General features: G+C 38.3%; 1 protein-coding gene across 1 annotated transcript; it reads left to right on the forward strand.

Moving 5' to 3' along the window:
• Positions 1-4,698: 4,698 nt before the first annotated feature.
• On the forward strand, positions 4,699-6,350 carry LOC145501284 (growth/differentiation factor 2-like). Its single transcript, XM_081480772.1, has 2 exons — positions 4,699-5,269; positions 5,533-6,350. The coding sequence occupies exons 1-2, from the start codon at positions 5,050-5,052 to the stop codon at positions 5,922-5,924; spliced, it is 612 nt and encodes a 203-aa protein (XP_081336898.1). The 5' UTR covers positions 4,699-5,049; the 3' UTR covers positions 5,925-6,350.
• Positions 6,351-23,329: the final 16,979 nt, after the last annotated feature.

Below are 23,329 nucleotides of genomic sequence, written 5' to 3' on the forward strand. Positions count from 1 at the left end.
GAAGAAACAGAGACATAAGTCCGCCATGGAGACGATTTTCTTTAGGAAGAAGTCACAGAATAAAGCCTCGATAGGTTTCGAAATCTGGATTAAACATCATGGCTCAGTAGTGCGTATCAAGAAGAACGGACGAAACCTATGTCATGCTCCAACCAAACTATTGTTGTGGTGCCTTCTACACCTCGATAGAGTTGCTGAAGAATTTTGGGCCAAATTAACTTTCAACCCTGAAAAACTTAACCTATGTTCACACAGTTTTATGTTTTGGCGATGAGGAAACTTCTTGAAATTTATCCCACCTTTCCAATGATATGGCTTATTCCTAGTGCATCTCTGTCTCTCTTTAAACATACTGGGAAAGAGATCATTTATTATTCCAGCCCCACAGCTAGATTTTCTGCTAAAAGCAATCCAGATAAATTTAAGCTTCCATCAAAATATGAGTTTTTGTATATGTATCTTTCTATGGACACCAATTTGCCCCTCCCCCCCCCCAAAAAAAAAAATTAAATTCTTCAGGGACCAATAAAGTCATCTCCAAGCTGCTTTCTGCTGAATAAATCAAAGGAGGAACTGTGTAGTTTCATTTCACTGGCTTCTGTGGACAAATTTTGTTACATAAACCCAACGAAAGTGTTAACATAGGAAAAGAGTTGAACTCCCACAGGATTGCTTTGTTACACCAACATTTCCTCCGTTTCATTGTATCGGAAAGAAAATGCCCTGTAACTATTCCCCCAAGCCAAGGCGATTCAAAGTCGTGTTCGTACACAGAATAATTGTCCTAGTTTTGGTAATAAAAGCAGGTCGTCTCGCATACCGACGAACAGGCATCGTTTGTGTCGATTTGCACGGTCAGTATAAAAGATAGACTGCGGACTGCGGACTGCGGACTGCGGACTGCGGACTGCGGACTGCGGACTGCGGACTGCGGACTGCGGACTGCGGACTGCGGACTGGGTATAAAACACGGACTTAGGTATAAAACGTGGACTAAGCATTACGGACTGGGTATAAAACACGGACTCAGGTATAAAACGAGGACTGCGGACTGAATGCGGTCTACCGACTGCAGTCCGTGTTTTTTACTGACCGGCCATAACTAATATTACGTAATACATGTATAAACGGGAACAAACCCTCTCGTGTGCACGTGCTTTGCGATCAATTCGTTTGTTTTCGCTCCTGCTGGAGGGAGGCCAATTTCACGCTTACCTAACAGCTCAGGCACAAAATTCTGTTCCTATAATTTTTGCTTATTTGATATACCAAACCTACCAAAACGTAACGCACTCTTTAATCTCTGATTACTTGTAGTCTAAGCTAAAAACTCCCAAAAATATTTTCAGCCTAAAATCAGCAGTGAAATAAGAATATTCAGCCTGGGCAAGGAAAACAATATTTTTATTTTAAAAGGTGTGTATAGCGGAGGCCATCTCACTCGTTGAGTGAAGATGGCTGGTCATTGGACTTGTTCATTTCTCTCATGTTTCTGCACTTCGACTGCATGCTTCTCAATCCATAAACACGCAAAAGAGTGCTACCCCGTTATTTTTTTAACCCGATGCTTTGTAAATAACCCATATGCATTAACAAGAACAACGAAGGTCAATATTTAGTTCGGGCAATCGTAATTCCGGTTAATGCACAATATTATTCTGAAAACAATTTTCTTCAATGAAACGTTAACATATCTGGAAAAAGTAGAAGAAATTCTTACATTGGTGTTTATTAAAAAGTTCAGTTCACTTCTACGTTTTAACGTCACCTTAACTCCTGATCCGGGTCTATAACATCCGTACTGAAGAAACCCTCATGATTACCAAATTCTATAACAAAAGTAGAGGACCCACTCAATCTTCAAACACAGTTCTAACCGTTTCAGTGTCATATTTCCTCCAACCCATCGCTTTTAGTAAGGGTTTAAAATTGTGATAAGAATGCATGCTTTCATGAGATACTGCAATCAACGGTGTTAGTGTCAAGATCGGCCAAGCGCAGCAAAGTTCAGAAGAAAATAACTAGAATTTAAAACGTGGTACTCCATTCTTCTGTTTTATCCCTTTTACCGAAATTTAGAAAAAAGGAATTAACAAAACCCTAAGAACCCTGTGTTTGCATCGTTTTTATAGTTGGTGCCGTTTTGTTTGGGGACTTTACAAAAAGATTCAATACATTTTTACCCCATAAACAGCTGAAGAACCTCACTAAATCCTGTCCACTTCCTGACCTGCTTGCTCTTAACTTGCCTTTCGTCAAGGGAGAAAAGAAATAATCAAACAGAAAAGATAGTTGGTAAAATCTGAGCGAAAACACGAGCACATTTCAAGAATTATAGTATAATACCACGTAAGACGTCGACTTCAATATGTTTAGATAGTTTAGTTATGGTTAGAAGGGGGGAATGGTTATGAAGCCCGGCAAACATCAAAGGAGCAAACCAAAGACGCCAAGATTTATGTTGGAAGGCCCAGGATCGTGCACAATCTTTTGTTTTGGGCTCATACACTATGCATGAATTACGTAACCAAAACATTTCTATCGGTTAGTCTCTCAGTCAAAACTAAACAGCTATTGTGTTTGTGCGCGGTCAAGGACCAAAATAGAGAACAAAAACATTCAACAAAGAACTTTGTCGGGTTTCATAACCATTCCCCTCTGTTAACTATGGTTTAGTAAGGTAGAAAATTGTCAAGTGCCGAACAGAGTTAAAAGTTTAGATCAAAAAGTAACAAGGATCGTTTTCACCGGGGACACTGGCCAAAACTGGATGTGATCAATTTTAATTGACGCGGTTTTAAAAAATAATAATAAAAAAGTCTTCTGAGATGTGTTAAGTGTGTGCGTGACAAGAAATCCCAAACGAAACTGGATTTATATCAAGCTGGGAAGTTCGCCAGTTTGTTGATATTAAAAAGAAGCAAATCGGTCTATTGTGAAAATGGGAAATAGTTTGAAGAGGGGAGAGACCTTTCGGACCACACAGGTCATTGCTCATACTGGTGCGCCTCTGAAAATTACAATAACACGGCCACCAATGATTATCTTTTCATGGTACGCTTAATGAAGGTTTTAAAATGATACTCCAAAGCATAATTTTTAGAGGGAAGTGGTTACGAAGCCCGGCAAACATCAAAGGAGCAAATAAAGATGCCAAGATTCATGTTGGAAGGTCCCCGTCCGTGCACAATCTTTTGTTTTGCGCTCATACACTATGCATGAATTACGTAACCAGAACGTTTCTATCGGTTAGTTCCTCCGTACGGAGTAAACAACTATTGTGTTTTGTGCACGGTCAAGGCCAAAAACAAAAGGACAAAAACATCCAAAAGAGAACTTTCTCGGGTTTCATAACCATTGCCCTCTATTAGGTATGTGTAAAAAACCGGAGGTTTGTTTATACTATGGGGCTGCGATGTTATTTGTTGTACATTCTTCATATTTTTTTTATTTTGCCGCTATCTGCAAATGACAACCGTATTGCTTTCTTGTTTGTCAGTGTGCATGCTCGAAAGACGAATAATCTGTGGTGATTAAGTTTTACGTATCCCGCTCTATTTACACTCGGGAGTCTCAACATCGAAAATCAAGCGCCACCCAAGGGCTGGGCCAAGTCAAAATACAATTGCACCCCGCTATTACGAATTCTTTAGGAAAACAATTTAGTAGTTTGGAATAACAGATAGTATATGAAGGTCAAATCCTAGGGAGATGGTTTTGAGTTCGAAATAATTTGGAATTCGAAACAACCGACTTCGAATAACTTGACTAAACTGGTTGCAAAAACTCTTTTTATATTACGTTAATGAGAACAAACTGAGTCTCCGTCAAAGACAGGTAGCACTAAGGGCCTACTCTGTTCTTCAACTCTCAGTATTCAGAAAATGTTCAGTGTCCAGAAAATGTAACAAATCAATTTATTCTAGAAGAGTGCCATAAAATAAGTCGAATTTCAAAAAAAGTCGAGAGTGTTATCTCACACGGAGTCTAACACATGCTCGGTAAAGTTTGCAATATTTCCCGGCAGACGTTTCCTACAATTTTGGCCTGTATCTACACATTGGAAATTAACCTTCCAAGCAGACGTCAGTTCTTTACGCTCAGCACACTTTAAAAGGTCCGTGAAACTGTCATTTGTCATTGAAACTTTGACCTCAATTCATTGTAAGATATGGCTATAAAAGTTAACAATGGACTCAGAGTAACGATGTTTTCCAGCAGTGGCTATTAGTGATCTTACTCTCCTAACCGACAGAGAAGAAACCAAAACATGATATGTGGTTACTAGAAGGGTAATCGGACACTCGTTAGATATAAAGTTTCTTCAGTCTTACCCCGGCGATAAGAAGTTAACTGTCGTTTTAAGTCATACTTTATGTTATTTTCACTCTGTTGAAGAAACGAATTCCGTTATTTATCCTAGAAGTTCTATTTATAGTGTGCGTTGTTTTAATTGAGAAATCGCACGGCGGGTACAAGATAACAACGTGTTGTTGTAATTGCCACGAGGCACTTGCAAAGTTGAGTTGAAAACGGTGCAAAAGCCCCTCCAAAGAAAAATTCATCTATCGTTTACAGAGCCATAAGGTAGCCTTTAACTAATTCACTGTAAGGGAGTCCACAAATATTCGGGAAGAAAAAAGAATTGCACTTGAACCCTGTAGTAGAAATTCACAACATTTACGAGCCGATCGCGGAAGCGTACTGACAACATATCGACCTGATAAAGGCATGATTTCGTTGCGCGATCATTCCTGGAAGAGCAGCACATCTCCTGAAGTAGTGCAGGTAATTTAAGATAAAGTAAAGTAGCGGGTGTAGCTTTAGTTGGATATCCAAAATAAAGATACTGAAAAACACGAATACTCACAACAGCTTTGAAATACGATGCGTTGAATAACAAAAACAAAAGGCGGATAAAATACTATTGGCTTATGCCATCAAAGAGTACGAGCCATATCAAGGGACCTCCACCTACGCTTAAACCAGTTCATTAGGTGTATTCGAAGGATCAACTCGACGCTGAAATTTGCCGAGAACGCCACGAAGATGCTATATCTGTTCCTTTTGCTTTTCGCCTCCCAACTTCTCTTGGCCAGCCCATCCATGATCACAAATGAACAGACTGAGAACGGAGTTGAGACTGTGTCCTCGGAAATAAGCAAAACGGGATCACAATCCACTGATCCAAAGGCACACCCCTTTCTGATTACGGAAGGACCAAAAGCTCCTAGTAAAGCCTCCTCGTTTGGACACTATCAAGCAAAATGTAGGCGAAGCAACTTTATTTTATTAACTAGTCTAGAAAAATATACCTTGGTTTAACCCATAGTGTTAAATAAGTCAGAAATATGTGAGATTACCTTCGCTGAAGTATGGAGGTGCAACCATATTTTACATGATTGTAGATATTTTCTGTTATTTTTCCTTCCTGATTTCACTTAATTAAATAGGTGTACTAGACTTTGTCAGGAGCCACAAACACGGAATTGAAATCTCTCAATAATAATGATCATTCTTCATCTTAACTAGCCCGTGACAACCATGCTGAAATTTCCTCAAGTGACCGAGCAAAACGCAACAGTCCCCCAAAAAAGGCCAAACAAGCAGTTACTGGCTGCCGAAAGGAGGACTTGCTCGTCAACACATCAGATCTTGGCTTGTCTGCCAAATTTATTAGACCTGAGACCTTTAACGCCTACCAGTGCAGAGGCAAGTGCTCCGTAACACAAGGGAAAACGTTCACACCTCACTCACTGCTCGAAGCTTTTGTGAACAAGAAGGGCATCAAAACCGATGGCGATGGATGTTGTGTTCCCACCAAACTGCGGCCGCTCTCTGTCATTTATTACTTCGAAGAGCGTGGAATTTTCGAGAGGCATACTTTCCAGGATTTGATAATTGAAGAATGCGGGTGTTACTAAAAATTCTCGCGTCTGATATATTTGTGATTTTGGTGGCATGGTAAAAAAAGACCTAAAATAGTTTAAAAGATGAACATCATCATGACGGGACACAATAACTTGCTTACAATTTCATTTTTGGGTCATTTTCGATAGAACGCATCATGCTAAAATGAAGTAGCTGAATGGAAATAGGGTAGCGCTTACTAGCATGAGTTTTGTGTGTTGATTTAACCAGAGTGAATGTAATAACGAGCTTTAGCGATACCTTCAGTGACTTTCTTTAGCATTTGGCTTAGCCACTCCCGCTGTGAAAGTATACTATGATTAGGACTATATCTCTGTAGTTTACAGCATTACACATTGTAGAAGATTAAACAAAGGTTTGCCACCCTACTGGGAGAAGTTTCGTCTTAAACGTATGAACCATTAGAAATTTACTCAAGCCAACCGAGTTACTGAAGAAAGACAAATATCAGTCAGGGAAGAAGAGTATTTTATTTCGAAAATCCATATAAAACACTAAAAGGGAATTGTGGAGAACAGGTACCTTTCTCCGACGTAGTTTTGTGGCCTACTACAGTATTTACGAGTTCGAAGTGTTGATGCAAACATTTGCATAAGCGTCTTAAAATTACTGTGGCTTTGGGTGCTATTTATTTTAGGCACTCTTTCTCCTTTCACTCGTTGTTCGTCTATTATCCAAGAGGAAAAATATCGGGGAGATGGGAAAACGGTGACGTGTTTTTCATTGCTGACGAGAATATTTCTCAGTACTATGAACACACAATCAAATTTTATTTAGAGTTTCATAAGGGTTCCTTGATCATTTTTGGGCACCTCTGACATTTGCACAACACTCTAAGAAATATTAGGTTGATTAACTCTTAGCTTAAAAGTCGTCAGATTAATTTTCCCCGAGTCTGCCAAGCCAGTCATTTTTCTTCATTTCTGCTGGTAAATTATGAATGACAATTTTTTCCTGTCGAAGTAAAAGCACCAAATCATTTTCGCGACTGCACGATGTTTCACACTTGCGTTAGTTGTCTGCTTGCGTCATCCCAACAAGATGCCAAGTGTTCGATCTCGGCCTTTTCCGTAAAAACTAAAACATAGCATTTTAATTAAATAGCATTCATCTGCTCGGAATATAGTCACGGAGAAAAAAAGCGCTAATTTGAAATCAGTTCTCAGGTTGACGCATGTAAAATAAATCAAAGTGAGTGGTGCGAATCCTGGAGATGTGAATGCTTCCTACGTATGTTTCGAAAAATGGAGAAGGGAAAGAAAGAATAAGGACCTCACAGCAATTCTTCCGGTTTACACGGTTTCATCAAGAAGGTTCTCAAAAGTTAGTACTCTTTACGAAGCTATTCGTTTCAGGTATTCGGAAATTCGACGATTTTTTACTTCATGAAAATTCAGTATTTACGAGAAGTAGATGAAAACAGTTTCACATACGTATCTGCAAATGTTGACGTAGGTCCAAATATGTAAAACGCAACAGAAACACATTATAGTAAGCGCTTTATCAACTCGAATAACAAATCTGTTTTGTGTTTTGACTTAAGTAAGTCGATAAAACAGTTAATTTCCAACTCCTTCTTCTTTAGTATACTTGAAAATATAGGTCTTTTCACCTTATAAAATAATTCTATGAATTCATAACAGATTGGTTGACACGCCGCTTGTCTTACAAAAACATCCTTGTTAAGTTAATTGTAAGTAGCTAATCTTGCTGTTGTGAAATTCCCGGTGACGAGGACGTTTGAAATATACTTTTGCCCCTGCTATGATTTTCCGGCAATCTTTCTCACTTTCTTTATTGAAAATTTCAATATTCGAGATCCACCCTTGAATACTTATTTCAACAGATTCGAAAAAGGGAATTTACAAATGTATTTGTGCAAATAATTATTTGCGAGAGTTTCCCCTATCATCACAACTAAATGCCTGATGTTCCATCACTTAACATCGCTGAACACATATCACTACACGACAGGAAAGCTAAGAACATGTACCGTTTTTCGTTGAAATCGAGCTCTGTCCATGGTAACCCGTCTGCTTCGCCAATTTTGAAATACAACGGTGATACCAAAAAAATACCATACATTACATCACCGAGGACTACCTTGACCTAAGATTTCGCCCCTGGCTGTGTGAAGAGAACTGAGAAGACCTGCTTTGTCTAAAAAACTAAAAAAATAATTAACCTTTTGGGCCGCTTGCCAGGCCGCTTGCAAGACGCTCGTTTGAACTCCATTCCTGACTATAGGTAAGGAAACCACTCAAAAATATAAAAAATCAAACCGGCAAGTTTAAATTTACGCAAATCAACCTCAACAGTGTCGATAGATGGGGGGATTTGGGGAGTTTACTCTAGTATAGTTTAGCAAAATTCAGCTGAGCTAGCTCTGGTATAGGCTAAGGGTTCCATGGTCCCAGCGGCACATCCCCACCCGGAAATTCCCAAAGTACCACCCCCCGGGGGTTTGAACTTGCGCGAACAATAGCGTCTTGTTTGGTTTGTTTTAGCAGTGACTGTTTCAAACGAAAATGACACACGCCCGACGTTCGCTACCACAAAGAATTCACTTTCATTTCTCATCGTGATTTGTACGTGACATAATTTCGACAGGTGACTTTCATTAGAGGTTTTCTCTCCTTAAGACATTTTTCGTTCTCGATAGTTGACGTCATAAAATTAACTGTCCTGTCAAAGATTAAGGGCACCTTACGTTTATTCTCGAACGGCCGGGGTTTTTTACCACTTGACTTGTGCATACACATACAGCGGAGAACACGTTTTGTGTTATAGGTGAAGCACTTTAAGCAGTTAAGACCTTTGTAAATGATACCTAGGCTTAAATAGGTCATTAAATTCACGATGTGCTTTTCATCCTGTTACAGTCCAAACATTCAGTTTTAAAACAAGAGTTACAACTTCCTGCGTGGCAACTGATAACGCCTCTATGCTTACCGCAACCGCACGTAAAGCACATGTTATCGTACGCTGTTTAGGACTCCCGCAACGGACCAATCTACATGTTATGGCGCTGTCTCCCAGCTGTCATAGTTGATACGTATCTCGATTACAACATAGAAAGTAAAGTATATGAAGCTAACGAACACAGCTGCATTGTTTGTTCCCACTGTTCCGAGCTAAAAAGATCTGATCGAAAGAACCGTGCTAGAAAAAAATAATTTAATAAGAATAACTTAAGTGCCTGGTTTGTTGCGTGCAGTAAATATCTACGCATGACGTATGTTGACATTCAGTTTCCATTTCAAGGATAAACAGCAACTTATAGTTTGTTTTTTTAATTCCAAAACTTTCCGAAAGGCGTTCGAGAATATGCCAGATAAGATCAACTGAAACGAAAACAGAAAGGAAAAGGAAATCTAAAAAAAATAAATAAATAAATAAATAAATAATAATAATAATAACCAACTAACGCGAACTAAGCGAATCCCATTGGTTTAGTACATCATACTACATCAGTCTCTTTGAACCAGTTTAATGGAGTATTCGAAGGATCGATTGGACGACATTAGAGACGTTAGCACCATGACGATGCTGTGTCTAGTTTTCTCGCTTTCCGCCTCGCACCTTTACTTAATAACTCCATCGGATATCGGAAAAGTACATTTTCAGAAAAGAGAAGGACGTCCTTTGTCGAAAATGAAGACAGCTGTATCAGAAACCACTCGCTAATGAAACTCTCGCTGAAGAAAGACAACGGTATCAAAACCGATGGCGAGACAAGTTGTGTTCCTACCTAACTACGACCGATGTCTTTCATTTATTTCGTTAAAGAGCGTGAAACATTTGTGATGGCCACTTTTCAGGATATGATCGTCGAAGAATGCGGATGCTACTAAATGTTCGCGCGTCTAATTCATTTGTGAATTATTGAAAACTAGGACACTTTTAGTTCATTTTAATGTTTTGTTTTTTTATGGCCAGAAGGTAGCACTAAATATAAAATTGTTTACTGGCATAAGGTTTGGGGTTTTACAATCGTCACTAAAAATAGGAAATATAATTTATCTATTTTTATTTTTATTTTTTTGATTTGGTACACAAACAATGAAAAATAGAATTACGGTACAATGATTCATAAATTACAAAAATTGATATACAAAATTACAATGAAGAAATAAAACTATATATATTAAAGGATAGAAAACAAAATGGCGAGGGAACCTAACAAAAACCACGGAGCTAGTAAGCTTAGGTTCCCTCTCAAGAAATACCAGATGACTAAGTTAGATCAAGTAATTAATATAATGAAAAGCCTTACAACGATGAGTTAAAGCGATACCCCGGTTAACATCTTAATTTTTTTTTTTTTTCTAGGTGGTGATCAGGTCAATTTCAGCGTTAAGCATTGGCATTTTTAGTATTAACTGAATCGAAATTACTCTATATGTTTGCAGTAGTTCACATTGTATAACATGAAATTGTGATGAATGAACTAAATAAAGGGTTTCCCAAGAGAAACTCTTTGGATAGAAAATTGTACATAAGAAAAAAACTAACACATGCACGGTGACAATCTGGCAAATGTGACCCTGCATTATAATATTCGCTATGGTAAAAATCTTGAAGTAGCCCTTTTATCAAAGATTGAGAACCATAACAGAAAGAAAGCCATATAGCATAATGCCATTATGTTAAGCTGAGGCACTTAATTCTGATGTTTTGTGACCCACTTCACATTGGAAAATCTTCCACACCTTCACTTTTACCTTGAGAATTTAGTAAATGTGTAAGAACTTTTCGATTGTACTGATTTAAAAACCAAATATCAAGGATACGAGAAATAGGTGGAAGGGTCTACATCTGAATTTCGTTTTACTGTCCAAACAATTCCTTTGCAATTTTTTTTTCTTGAAGTGTTTTCTGGTATTTATTCAGTTCCAAGTAGCGCTATCATGGTAAACCCATAGCCTAAAAGCGATGTTTAATTTTAGTTTTGATCCACGCATCAAAATTGATTAGGTACTTTTCCTACGAGTCTGCATCAGTCACCACCTTTTCTGCCCAGTTGAAGAATGTGTGAAAAGCAGTTGACCGAATAAGTGGTCATCACTCAGTATCGTTTTCGTAGCAATGCTTTATTTTGAATAAAGCAATCGGCAGTGAGCGCAGCCATTTGTTTTACTTCGATTTTACTGATTTGACAGCGAAAGAATCGCAATATTCAACTAAAACATTTCACGCGCTGCTCTCAAGAATTGAGATCAAGTCCAAAGAATTACAAGTCTACGGGGAGAGTTTCATTCGATTAATTCGTTTCTGTAGTTTGCTCCGTGGAAGGATGATGGCTTCGAAGGATTTTGCTGAACCGACAGTCGGAAATATTTAAACTCAGCTGACTACGCTTCAGTCTCAGTCCGGGGTCTCAGTACGCTGAGACTTGAAGAGATATGACAGGAATGGCTGACTCCACTGCACGAACAGAATCGTCTCAGTCGGCGTAGAGTCGAGTCTCTGGACAAAGCAAGTATGGCCAGTTAAAACTGAAGTAACCGAGTTACCTACTCAAAGTCAAAACCTAGCCTCCCAATCCTGCGAAGCTATTTTGCTGTACCTTTAGGACGTCGACAAACGTGCGTGCTAATTTTTGCCACGAGCACCCCGCATTGAAAATTCTATCCGTGTCGATACGTGGTTTTGATTTAGAGATATGGAACGTCACTGAAATTTGTGGTGACCTGAGATATCAGCGTGTAATTCAAGCTTCACAATTTTAGGAATTTTATTCAGTCAATATTCAAGATTGTGCCGTTATTACAAGTTTGTTCTAAGGCCCTCCATTGGGGTGAACAAGCTGCTATTGCTGTGTCTTAATTACGTAACCAACGGTTCCTTCCCTTTTGGTGGGTAATAGTGACACAATTGTGCACTACATGTATTCATATGATGAAAGCAAACCAAACTGGATATATTCTGTCGTTCAAGTAGTTCCTGACAGAGTCGGAGAACTAATTCAGTACTGTCAGTCAAAGTACGCCATCATTTGGACGGAAATTCTTAGCTTGATGTTCATTGCAGAAAACAGTTGTCTCAAATGGCCCTGTATAAATCACTCACAGTCAAGGGAATCTGCAAAGTCTTCGTAGAAACCAGGTTCGGATAAAAACGATAACCGGTAAATCTGGAGTCGCAAACTCATATAAATTGTTGCTTTTAACGCAGTTTTAAATCTGACAAGTCACGAGCCGGACGAAGCCATGTTTTAGGCTTAAGCATTGTCTCTGAGAATACAGTCGACTGAAGCCGATCCGCAGTACTATTTACTACCTCACAGTACTTTATAAGACCTGGTGTTGTTCGCATTGTATTGCAAGACTTCACAGTCCAAGTTCTTGGGTCACTTGAAGGCATTCACTGTAAACAACTCGAAGCAGCCGAAAATCTGCAAATAATCAAGCACAGACACCTTATCTGGAACTCAGCTTTGTGTGTTGCGATTATTCACCGGCTGGACTCTGAACCGTGGACATTTCTTTGCTGACTCAAATGACCTATGTGTGTTTAAATGAATGGCGTATTAAATTATATATCCGTATTAAAGATCATCCTGAGCTGAGTGAACTGATCCTCCAGGTGAGCTTGCCTACAATTTTGTAGCGCGATCAAAAAACGCACCATGTTTTTGTGCCGATTTCATTTGCATCTCAAAATCTGCTGTTCTTTTACAGAAAATTCTTGTCTGAAGAAGCTTAGCAAAAGTTATCGTTTATTTGAGCCAGTCTGAGTGAAGTCTCAGAAAAAAGACACGTCAAAAAAGATCGCTCGTCAAACGTGCTAACCAAACTGAGAAGAACAAGGAAAGTTTCAGCCAGACCTAACAGCAAATTACTCATTTTTCACCACGATTCCTCAAAATGCTTACTAGATCTTCTACTCTTCTGGTCCGTTTCTTTTTTATATTTTCTAACTGTTTCGGTGATGTGGACTTAAATGGACAATCGGTTGCATGTCGATGCCTGCTTAGTTTTGAAGACGAAGCAATGTGCAATTTGTGAAGGCCTCAAGGTAAGCGTGTCTCAGGTTATCTTTCCAAATTTAATTAACTATAATTTGGAAGCGAAATTTAATGTAATTTTAAAGAGAAAAATAACGATATTGATGGTGAAATGGGCTTTATTTTATAGTTTTGTGGCAAAACTGAGCCAAAATTCTTTACTGAGCTACGAAGAAAACTGTAGAGCTACAAGGCTATAACTTAAATAAATAGTTTAGTGTCAAGCGTATCATAGTATCAGACTGTAAAGGTTTTGATAAAGGTTTCTGTTTCTGATATAACTCTTGGTTCGTTGTTTTCTCTTCGGCTCTATCTTTCAATTTTATGGTACGATTACATCGAAGTGTAGCTTTAGTTTATGTGGAAGAAGAGTAAATGTATTCGGAACTGTCATGTCTAGAAAACGAAATGATTTGCAACGTACGAAATAATTCCTGTACTGAGAGGCTTTGCAATTACAACTGCAGAAATCATGACCCCGAATGTTTAGCTCATATAAACTTGAGCATTTGCTTCGCATGTCAAAATATCTAACTTTCCCCACTTCTCACACCTCACAAAGTGAAATTTATTCCCAGCTCAGTGATGTCGTTCTGTTGAGGCTTATACAGCTTTTTTCGATGCAGATTTTTGTAAATCCTGAATATTTTTCCTTTCTAGTAATGCTGAGACCTCTTATGTTTTCCTTCAGTAAAGTTGAAATTGTTACTACTTGTCTTGGATCGTAGCCAGTTGGCACGGGATAGGTCCTTTTGCTTGATACCAGGATTGATACTGGGACATATAGTAAACAAGGCCTGGAGGCATGAAGACCTTGTTTAGTAGTTCTTGTCATGGTGGTTAAGTTTGTGCCCCCAAACCTATGAAACACAAGAATTTTATTAAATACACTGAGACCACTGAATGCCAACTACTGCAACACTTCCCAGTACTCAAAACATTCATCGTCTGCTGTAGGTTTTGTTATTGTCTTCAGATAGACCTATAGGCCCAAGAACTTGAGCTTGTCTTTCTGTTTATCTCAACAATGCGGTGGTGTACTGCTTTTGTTGAATTGCTTTTTGTCTTGAAACTCCATTAGATGATTTACCACTTATTACAAAAATGAAAGGCAAAATGAGACGTGGCACATCTAGCTCGTGTAAATGCATATCTATAAACTAAAATGAAAAAAGTAGCAAATTAACCCCAAGTGTACACATTCAAACGATTTAGCTTTTTATCACTCACTCACAGTCGGCAAAAAGTTTCTTTTTACCAGTTAGTAAATTCTCAACCGGTATTTATAACTTCATCAACCGGTATTCATAACTTCATTAAAGATTGATTGATTCATCAAAGAGTAAAGTTGAGTGCTTTCCAAAATACGTACGTGTAAACAGATCTAGTACGAAGAAATGTATTCTGCTATTGTCGAAACATTTAGAAAGGCACCGACCTTTACCTAAACACTTTTTAAGAAAAAACAAAACTGGCGAAAGTTCAAATGAGGCCCAAAAGTACTGTGAAATTGATGTTAAAATCTTTAAATAACAAATATACTTTTCAAGAACACTAAACAAAGGTTACATAGTTTCACATAAACATTGATTTCTCCTAAGGTTTCCGTCTTAATTATAGTTTGCGGAGTAGCAATGCCAGTTATTTTGCCAGCAACTGAAATTGGTTATTCATCCTGATAACATTCAAACACAATATTGGGAAATTTGCATACGCTCAAAAAGCAATAAAATAAAAAAAGCAGGATTCAAACAACCTCGAGACAAGACACAATTAATTACTTTAAAGAGTCAAATATACAACTTAAACGCTCAGCCATGCTCTTTTCTATGTTTTCCAGCCTGTAATTTAAGGACACAGTTATTTCTGAGGGACATCAGCGGCCTAATTGAGGACTAAACGCTTATGACAGTTATACTACACTCGATCACCCATTTGGCGAAACCTCTTGTATTACCATTCGGATGAATGTTATTACGCAGTACCTTCGTATTGTATTTGTTGTTGTTTTGGTGTTCGCAGAAGCATTTTTTTAAGTTTTAAGCGTGTCCAGTCGATCTTACGAGTATTAAGTTTAGCCTCGGCGTTAGGCATTGTCAAAATGGAGATAACGCCAGCATCGAACAAGGAACCAAAACATGACTTGCGTGTTGTGTCTGCTTTATAATAGCAAACAAAAACCACTAGCTTCGCCACCCGCGCTCTCAATTCAAACAAAGGACAATAAATTGCATGTAAGATAATGCGCTGATATTGTTCAAAACAAACTGCCTTACCTTTCAGAATTCCTCCAAAAACTGTTGCTTCAAAACACAATTGATACTGGACTGAATCATGAAAACATCTCTGCGTGTTCGGTGGTAAGGTATGAAGTTGCATGCTATCAATATTATGACGTCATCATGTCGTCATAATTTTAAACCTCTTTTAAATCTCTGTTTTCCTCACTGTGCTTACGTTTTCTTCGGCTTGTCTCCGAAAACCCATTTTTTAAGAGCTAAAAGGGCCTGTTGTTGTTTGATGTTAACTGTCGATAGCGTAATGAATGATAAGGAATGACATGGAATGATATGTGTTCCGGTGAAGCACTTGCATTGGTAAGGTGAAAACTGACAAGTGAATGTGATCGGGGAAATCTCCATTCACCTGACAAAGTCTCAATGTTTTTCTTTTAATTATTATTATCAATTATTCAGTTTGGGTTGCCCAGCTTACACACAGTGTATATTGATGTTGAAAATGAATAATTTCGCAATTTTTATCACGACGAACGAAAAAACTACCGGAAAGGCTTCCATTCTATGGCGTTGAATATTGATTCGTCATAATTACAGTCGTTCTGGGGAGTGGGACTTTCATGGAAGGAATCAGACAGATCACCACTGTCAAATGAGCTGATCGACCGCGACGGACCTCACCGCCGCTTTAATGCGTTCCTCTCATTTACTTCGTAAATGATAATTTGACAATTAACCCCTGCCGAAATGTTGTTCCATTTAACATCTGAGTTTCAAAGCATGAAAATGAACTTCGGGCCCGGGTTTCCGGTTTCTCAAAAGACGTTTAATGCACGCATAGTTAGTCCACGTCAGAGATAAAAAGTCTTTTAAGGTTTTATTCCTACAAGCCAAGGTAACAAAAGAAACAAAGAAAAACTTGCTGTAAAATACTGAAATTACACTGGTTATGTCCGCTTTTCTAGAGAAAGCCATCAGCTTCTTATTGCTGAACATGTTATGTTGTGTTTAATGTAAGTTATCTGCCTCTGACAAAACAGGATAAACCCACGACCCGTTTCCCATAAATAGCAACTTTTCTGTTGGTGCAAAGGTTAAAGAATTCTCGGCAGTTGTAAGGTTATCCTGCTCTGCGGTACGTCTAGTTGTTTGTTCAGGACATTTTGCCGCGATGTTTTTTCGACAACAATTAATTAACAATCCAAAAGTCACGTACCCAAACTATAAGATTGAATGCATTAGCATGAAGATTTAAATAAATATATTCACTTCCAGTTAACTCTCGTAAAAAGTCCACGTAAGGTTAAACCATGTAATGATTTGCCGCATCTCACTTTCACGTAGATTGATCCATTGTTTTTCTTTGGAGAATGTAATGCTCAGTTCAATATATGCTGAATTCATGATGAATGACAAACCTTAAAGACTCGCCATTCATAATGAATTGACACATTTCAGCTTTAATCACGTGAGCGGAGTTAAAATTCGGTTTGTATGCACTTTGGCCTTCCTCGAACACACGGGCCATATCTGAAAAGCGCATGGTTGTCTATCAGAAAAATATTCTTTAAGTAACTGCTTAAGATTCACACTTATTTGCAAATCCTGCAGCAGCTCAAAAGAAGAAAAAAAGATATTTTTCTTTATGTATTTGTTGGATTATTGAATTGAGAATAGCTCCCTGAATAACAACATCAACTAGCTTTATTTACGTGACCATAAATACTTACAGTGTTGCAAAAGCTTTTGTAAACTAAAACTAAAAGTAAAATTGCCGACATAGTGACGTACTCTCCTTTCTTCATTTCAAACTTAGTCTGGCGAGCCCGACCTACGTTTGACTCGTGAAGTTTATTTGAGCCCTGTGCTGGAAAGAACGGTTTTTATTCAGTCTTTTGACAGCCACAACTTGAAAAATGCTCACGGATTATTTACCAGTCTGCCTTGGAGACCCTTAGTTTATTTAGAAGGGGCATCGATAAAACACAGTAAGCTTGTCAATAAGTGCTCTAATAATAAATATCCGTCTTGCCCATAGAGCCCTCCAACCTTTTGTTCCAAGGAAAAAAGAGATCCAAAGCCCTGAGGGCATTTTCTGTTACAGTTTATATGTCTATCATATCAAACATTTATTGTTCTTTTAAACCCACCAATGCTGAACAACCGATTTACCCATAAAAACTCGTTTTACCTGATTTCGGTATGCTCGATTCTAGAGTTCTTCTCTTTCGGGACGAGAATACTCGGCTTCGTTCATAGTGGTCCTAAGGAATATAAACTGAAGCATTTTCCTTGTTTGTGTCGAGTTATAGAAACACGAGCGAGAGGAAGTTTCGGAGAACAAGCAATGAGCCGCACGCGCGCGGGTGCTTCCACAGCCTTGCTAATCGTGAATAGCGCCATTATCACAAACATTTTGACTCTATGTGGTCATTGGATTCAGCGAATATAATTAAAAGGATGCAACACTTTCAGAAGATGAAAATATTGTCATAGTCACTGGAATATGGAAGGGCACCAAAAAACAAGTTTAGAAAGAACGCACAAAGCAAAATGGGCCAAGTAGGCCAAACTGTTTGGATCTAAAAAATCTACAAAATCTTAACTGACAAATCATAGGCATTTAACTGTCCAGCAGAAATCTCATTAAGCGCCCAAATTCTAACACGTTGTGTTTGGGTCCCAAGGAAGTACAGGGTTCCAGAGCTCCGGACGCAAAACAGCGGAGCTCCAAGGTTTCAACGCCAGGGTTTCAACGGGACTCCAGAGCTCCATAACACCTACTCCGCTGTTCAGACTGTTGTCTATTAGACTGCAGTCCCAATATTTACCCAAAATGAAATCAGGGAGTAATTTGAATAAACAATTTAGCCCTTTTCCATCTTTCTGTTGTCTTTATTTACTAGCGTAAACAGAAAACGTAATACAGAAATGGCGGGAAAACTCACGCCATACCTCACGTGATGTCAGGTGATTCCAAGCTCAATAGACACACGTTTCAGGAGGTCTTTTCTAGGCGATCCTGACTCGCCTTTTATGAGATGATGGGTAATGTAAACGTGGATAATGGAATTTTCTTGCACCATACAATGAAGGGGAATCGTATCCTACGGCTTCTGCCATCCACTTCCCTCTGTACTATAGAGACTACCAGGTGGCGTTACTAACGGTTGCTGCCAAGCTAAAAACTTCGCCTTCAACATTTTTTTTTCTGTTTTTAACGAACATTCACAGCAATTTGACGTATGTTCGTAACTGTCCAACTGTTCTTTGAACATAGAACATTTCAAACATGCCTATTGTTTATTTACACCTATTTATTTTACTTTTTAAGGTCAAGTTCAAGCATGTAATTCCTCTAATTCTAGACCGAAATTTGTTCGATAAAATCTCGTAAAGCTTGACTTTAACGTTAAAAAATAACGATAATCGACATTTTTTCAGCGCAACTCCTAGGAAAATTGGCAAGATAACAGTGAAGTGTTTGGAACTTTTCCATTATTTTGACCTTGGTAAATAAACTTGAAAAGAGTACCAAACGTTTACGCGTTACATTCTCTCTCCCCACGTTAACGCGACCCCATGCATTACTCGTATATCAACTATACCAATAAACAATGGGACTGAAACTTGCGTGAAAATATGAGCTGCAAATATTGCGAAGAGAGTAAACTTCAAAGTGAGGTACAAAAGTTATTTTTCTTTGTTTCAGGGTTGGTTGTTGTTGTTTTTTTTAATGTTATTTTTGTATGCCACGCGTGAAAATTGGAATAAAGCTTGAATAATGGAATATTTTCTGAAAAGTATATTGAATATGGGCTAAGTCTTAAGAACAGTGCAGACGTTTTTCAATCACAATGAGGCTACAGCGTTCATTTAAGATCCCTTAATACCTTTTGTTTTTGCTCACTGTAGCAGTCTATTATACCGATGAAACATTTGTAGATTTGATATTTATGACTGTCATTTTATATTTTTTCATACTTGATTTTACACAAGTCGAACAGAACAGTCGTCTCCCTGATCTTTCATCAGCGATATAAGCGGAACCACCACCAAGACGATGGAGTTGCTATGCGCTTGATCTCCATTCAAACAATCAGACGCATACGGAGCTAGCTCGAAAGTCAAACTTTTCCCGGCTCCGATTGGTGCAGAAACAAACACATAGATTCTACGGACTAAAACGGCCTTCTTCTTATCCCGTTTTTGGCCGGCTTATACGACCAATAAAAGCAAGCTAAAATTTGCTTTTATTATTCGTATAAGCCGGCCATGACAGTATGATGTCAAGTTATATTCAGCACTGTTGGTAAATAGCTATTCTTCGATATGTAACGTGATGAATTATTGAAGCCCTGAGGATCATTTTAGTCCGTAGAATCTATGTCATTAGCAAATTATTTACAGACGTTCGTTTGATATGTTCAGTTGATATCTTAGTCACTTTAAAACAAAGTAAGCGCAAGCTTACGACGGCTTACGATAGCTTATTAATAAATTTACAGAGAGCACAAGACCGTTTAAATTAAATTCAGTGAGTGATTTTTATTATTATTATAAGCTTATGGTGAGCTGGTCTTGGCCGGTTCACAACATCCGTTATGGCAAGTTTAATTCGCTGTCAAATTCATCCCACATCGATTCTATCCAAAATATCCTCTTCTTGTTTACTCCACAGTGTGCATCAATGTCGAATTCGAAGAAAGCACGACATGAGGTTTAGATCGCTCTATAGTTGCGTAATATGCAGACATCTTGCTTTTCTCTTTGCAGGAAGATAACCTCCAAGTTAAGCATAGCATTGTGTACTTCATCATTCTTTCCTTCATTGCTCATGGTTTTCGATATTTTCCTTTAACCTTCTGTAAGTCATTTCTTTCCTGAAACAAATTTAAAAACTCACAACTTCTTTTAGATGTACTTATTTACTCCCTTTTGTAGTATGACACTCTTACTCCGGTTTGGCGTGCACTCATACGAAATTTTCTAGATTTTGTTTGTTCATTGCATTGGGCAGTCCTCTTATTAAAGATCAGCTTCTCGCTAGACACAAACTTTCAATCGACGATGTTCCTAAAGTACTGATTTTTTTTCTCAGCCTACCAAAAACTTACGCACTTGTGGAATCAAAGCAGATGTATGGATGTTCTGTAGGATAACGCAATGGAAAGCGTTGCAGTAGATAACAAAAGGAAAAGCCGATGAAAGTTTGATTTCTCGTGGAAATACAGTAAACAGGCAGTCCTTTTCGTAATCAGATTTTATGCTATAAAATACATCGATTGTAAGTTGTTTTGTAATGAAAATTACACACAGATTTTGCCTTTCTGGTCTACACTGTGGGATAGGATTAGGATTTAAATAGGATTTTCAAAGGAAATCGTGAACAATTGCTGAATTAAATTAATTTTAATCGGAATCAATCCCCAAACAAGCACCATGACAGCAAAATACATCATTTAGTCATGAAAGAGTCGCTGCACTTGATGAATTGTCGTTGTCGTTGTTTACTCCACGAACAAAAGCTAGCACCTTAGGTGGCTGATATATGGATTTTATCGAGACATGAAATAGGGTAAAGGTGTTAACAACAGTGCAGCACGCTTGTACCGTTGCAGTTATGTCCTATGTAGCAGACATGTCCTCTGACGTTATGTGATAACCGGGCCAATCATATCATGCGTTCTATCTAATAACACGCAGCATAAGACTGGTAACTAAACTCCGTTGCAGTTCGGTCTTCGAGCAAAATTGATTTTTGGAGGGGTAGCGTACGGAAGCAGTATTTGACTTTGTATGTCTTTACTCTGAACCAGAGTGACTCTGAACGTAAATATGCAGCGACTATTTGCAAGAATGCCATTTACCTCACAAGATTTCTATCGGAAATTGACCGCTTAGTGTATTTTCAGTTTCAAATTCAACATGAAAGTTCGATCGAAGATTTAAACAGTGGTTGCTCTCCGGTTTGCGAACTGCGTGTTCCCGGCCAGCAAATATTAAACTCCGCGCTTTGATTATCCTCAAATTATTCAGATCGTTTAATGATATTACAGAGGCAAAACAAACTTTCTGAGAAGCAGTGTCACCAATTTTAGTTTCGGTGCTATAAAACTACCACTCAATCTGCGCAATATTTCTCTATTCCCAATCTTGTCACTCACACGAAATCCGGTTCGCGAAAGCCCTCTCCTCAGTATAAGTTTGTTGAGGCTGACTGAACCTTTTTGGGTAAGCCGTCTCCTGTAGCATCGAACATTTATTACAGAAATTTTCTTGTCGAGTAGATTTTTATGGCCGGAGTGCTTTCTAACTGTTCCTAGTTCGCTTTGCTTTACAAAACAGCAGTAGTAGTCAAAAAACCACAGAGCACTTTGTGGCCTATTGAAAACACCACAGAGCGCTTTGTGGCCTACTCAAAACACCACGGAGCGCTTTGTGGCCTATTCAAAACACCACAAAGCGCTATGTGATGTTTTATTTTGGGATTTAACATTGAAAACTGGATGGCTCGTTGACTCGCAAATATCTCACAGCTATTTTCTGAAATAATTTGGTTTTTCCAATTTTTCACACCACAAAGCGCTTTCTGGTCTATTCAAAACACCGCAAAGCGCTTTGTGGCCTATTCAAAACACCACAAAGCGCTTTGTGGCCTATTCAATACACCACAAAGCGCTTTGTGGTCGTCATCGTAATCATAGCGATTCTGTCAGTGGAAATTATACTATGTGGGCAAAACTGGCAGAGGGGCTCTCTTATTTTGACAGGGAGGTTGGCAAGATTTTCGCACCACCCCTTACATTAATTATGCATGCAATTTTTTGACTGACTCGTTCTTTTCACGATTGCTGTTTGAGTATAATGTGATAGTTTGAGATAGTTGCATACATAATTAATGTATGGCGCTGTACGGAAATCGTACCTGGAGGTTAGCCGAGTGCTGTTAAAGAAACCTCTGAAAGGAACCAATAGATTTTCGCAAACGTGCTGAGCAAGGTTATGTTGAACACTATTTCAGTTTTTGTTTTTAGAAAGAAATATCACCGAACCTCCGATATAAGACTTGATACCCTTAAAAGTACTCGTTATGGTTATCGGAGAGAGCACTGACTGCTAATGAGATTTGCATTCCTGGGATCGGCTGGAACTAGCTACAACGGGTGCGTGTTATTAACCGGGAGAGACGATGAAATGAAAGCAGAAGGTTGAAAATTAGGAATTCAGTGATACCTCCACCTATCACTTGTTTCGGTTAGAGAATCTTAGAGGGATTTATTATGTTCATTGATTTATAGCTCTATTGTTAATCCTCGTTTGTAGGCACACCCCTCAGGAATTAAGCATTGAACATGGAATGAAACTTACGTCGGATACTGATATGGGTATTTCTTTTTTTAACAAGTCTATGGATCTCGCCGTAACATTGCAAGGCGAAGAACTCGACCAATGTTTTACCAACACGGACCTCATACTAGTTCAATAACATAATTCAGTTATGACAAAGAAGATTACAAATCTTTTTTTATTTATTTATGGCTAGACTGGAATTTATACAACTGGTGTTTTCATGAGCAGGTATAATTACCATTATCACTATCAACTGGAATCTTATAGATCTTTCTACACACGGGCGAACCAAAACAATCTGACTTGTGACCTTGAATTAATTGGCTTGAATTATCTGCAATGCTCACGTATGATACAAACCGTTGCTTTATCCAAACATTTTCGAAAATTATATTTTAGGGCATGTTTTTAGCCTGTGTTGTAAAACCACTATAATCTTGAGATTTGTATTGTTACAAAGGCAAAATAACCAAAGTTAGAATTAGTTTGAGAAATTCTATTTTTGACAGATAAATGCCTTTTGGACATACTAATATAATACTTATCATTGCATTTACAGTGGTGCACTTCTGACACTGACCACCAAACTAATTTTTTTTCATCATTTTTTGACATGTTTTCAACAACTTTCCTATGGCTTCCATTCAAATCTGGCAAATCCAAATTATGAAAAGAAATGTGAGAGGTGGAGTTGTCGACTGATCAACAGGTTACATGATGCTTGATATTTTCACCATTCATGCATTTTGATTAGCTTATTTAAACCAAGGAAGGTGGACACACTTAGTCAGGCACGACT

Source organism: Orbicella franksi, chromosome 10 (genome assembly GCF_964199315.1).
Source record: "Orbicella franksi chromosome 10, jaOrbFran1.1, whole genome shotgun sequence".
Lineage (NCBI taxonomy): Eukaryota > Metazoa > Cnidaria > Anthozoa > Scleractinia > Merulinidae > Orbicella > Orbicella franksi.

Excerpts from the sequence above, each read along its gene's own strand:
- LOC145501284 (XM_081480772.1), top strand. The coding sequence starts at position 5,050 with ATGCTATATCTGTTCCTTTTGCTTTTCGCCTCCCAACTTCTCTTGGCC. Across the intron at positions 5,270-5,532 it reads TGGACACTATCAAGCAAAAT|CCCGTGACAACCATGCTGAA; the intron begins GTAGGCGAAGCA and ends CATCTTAACTAG.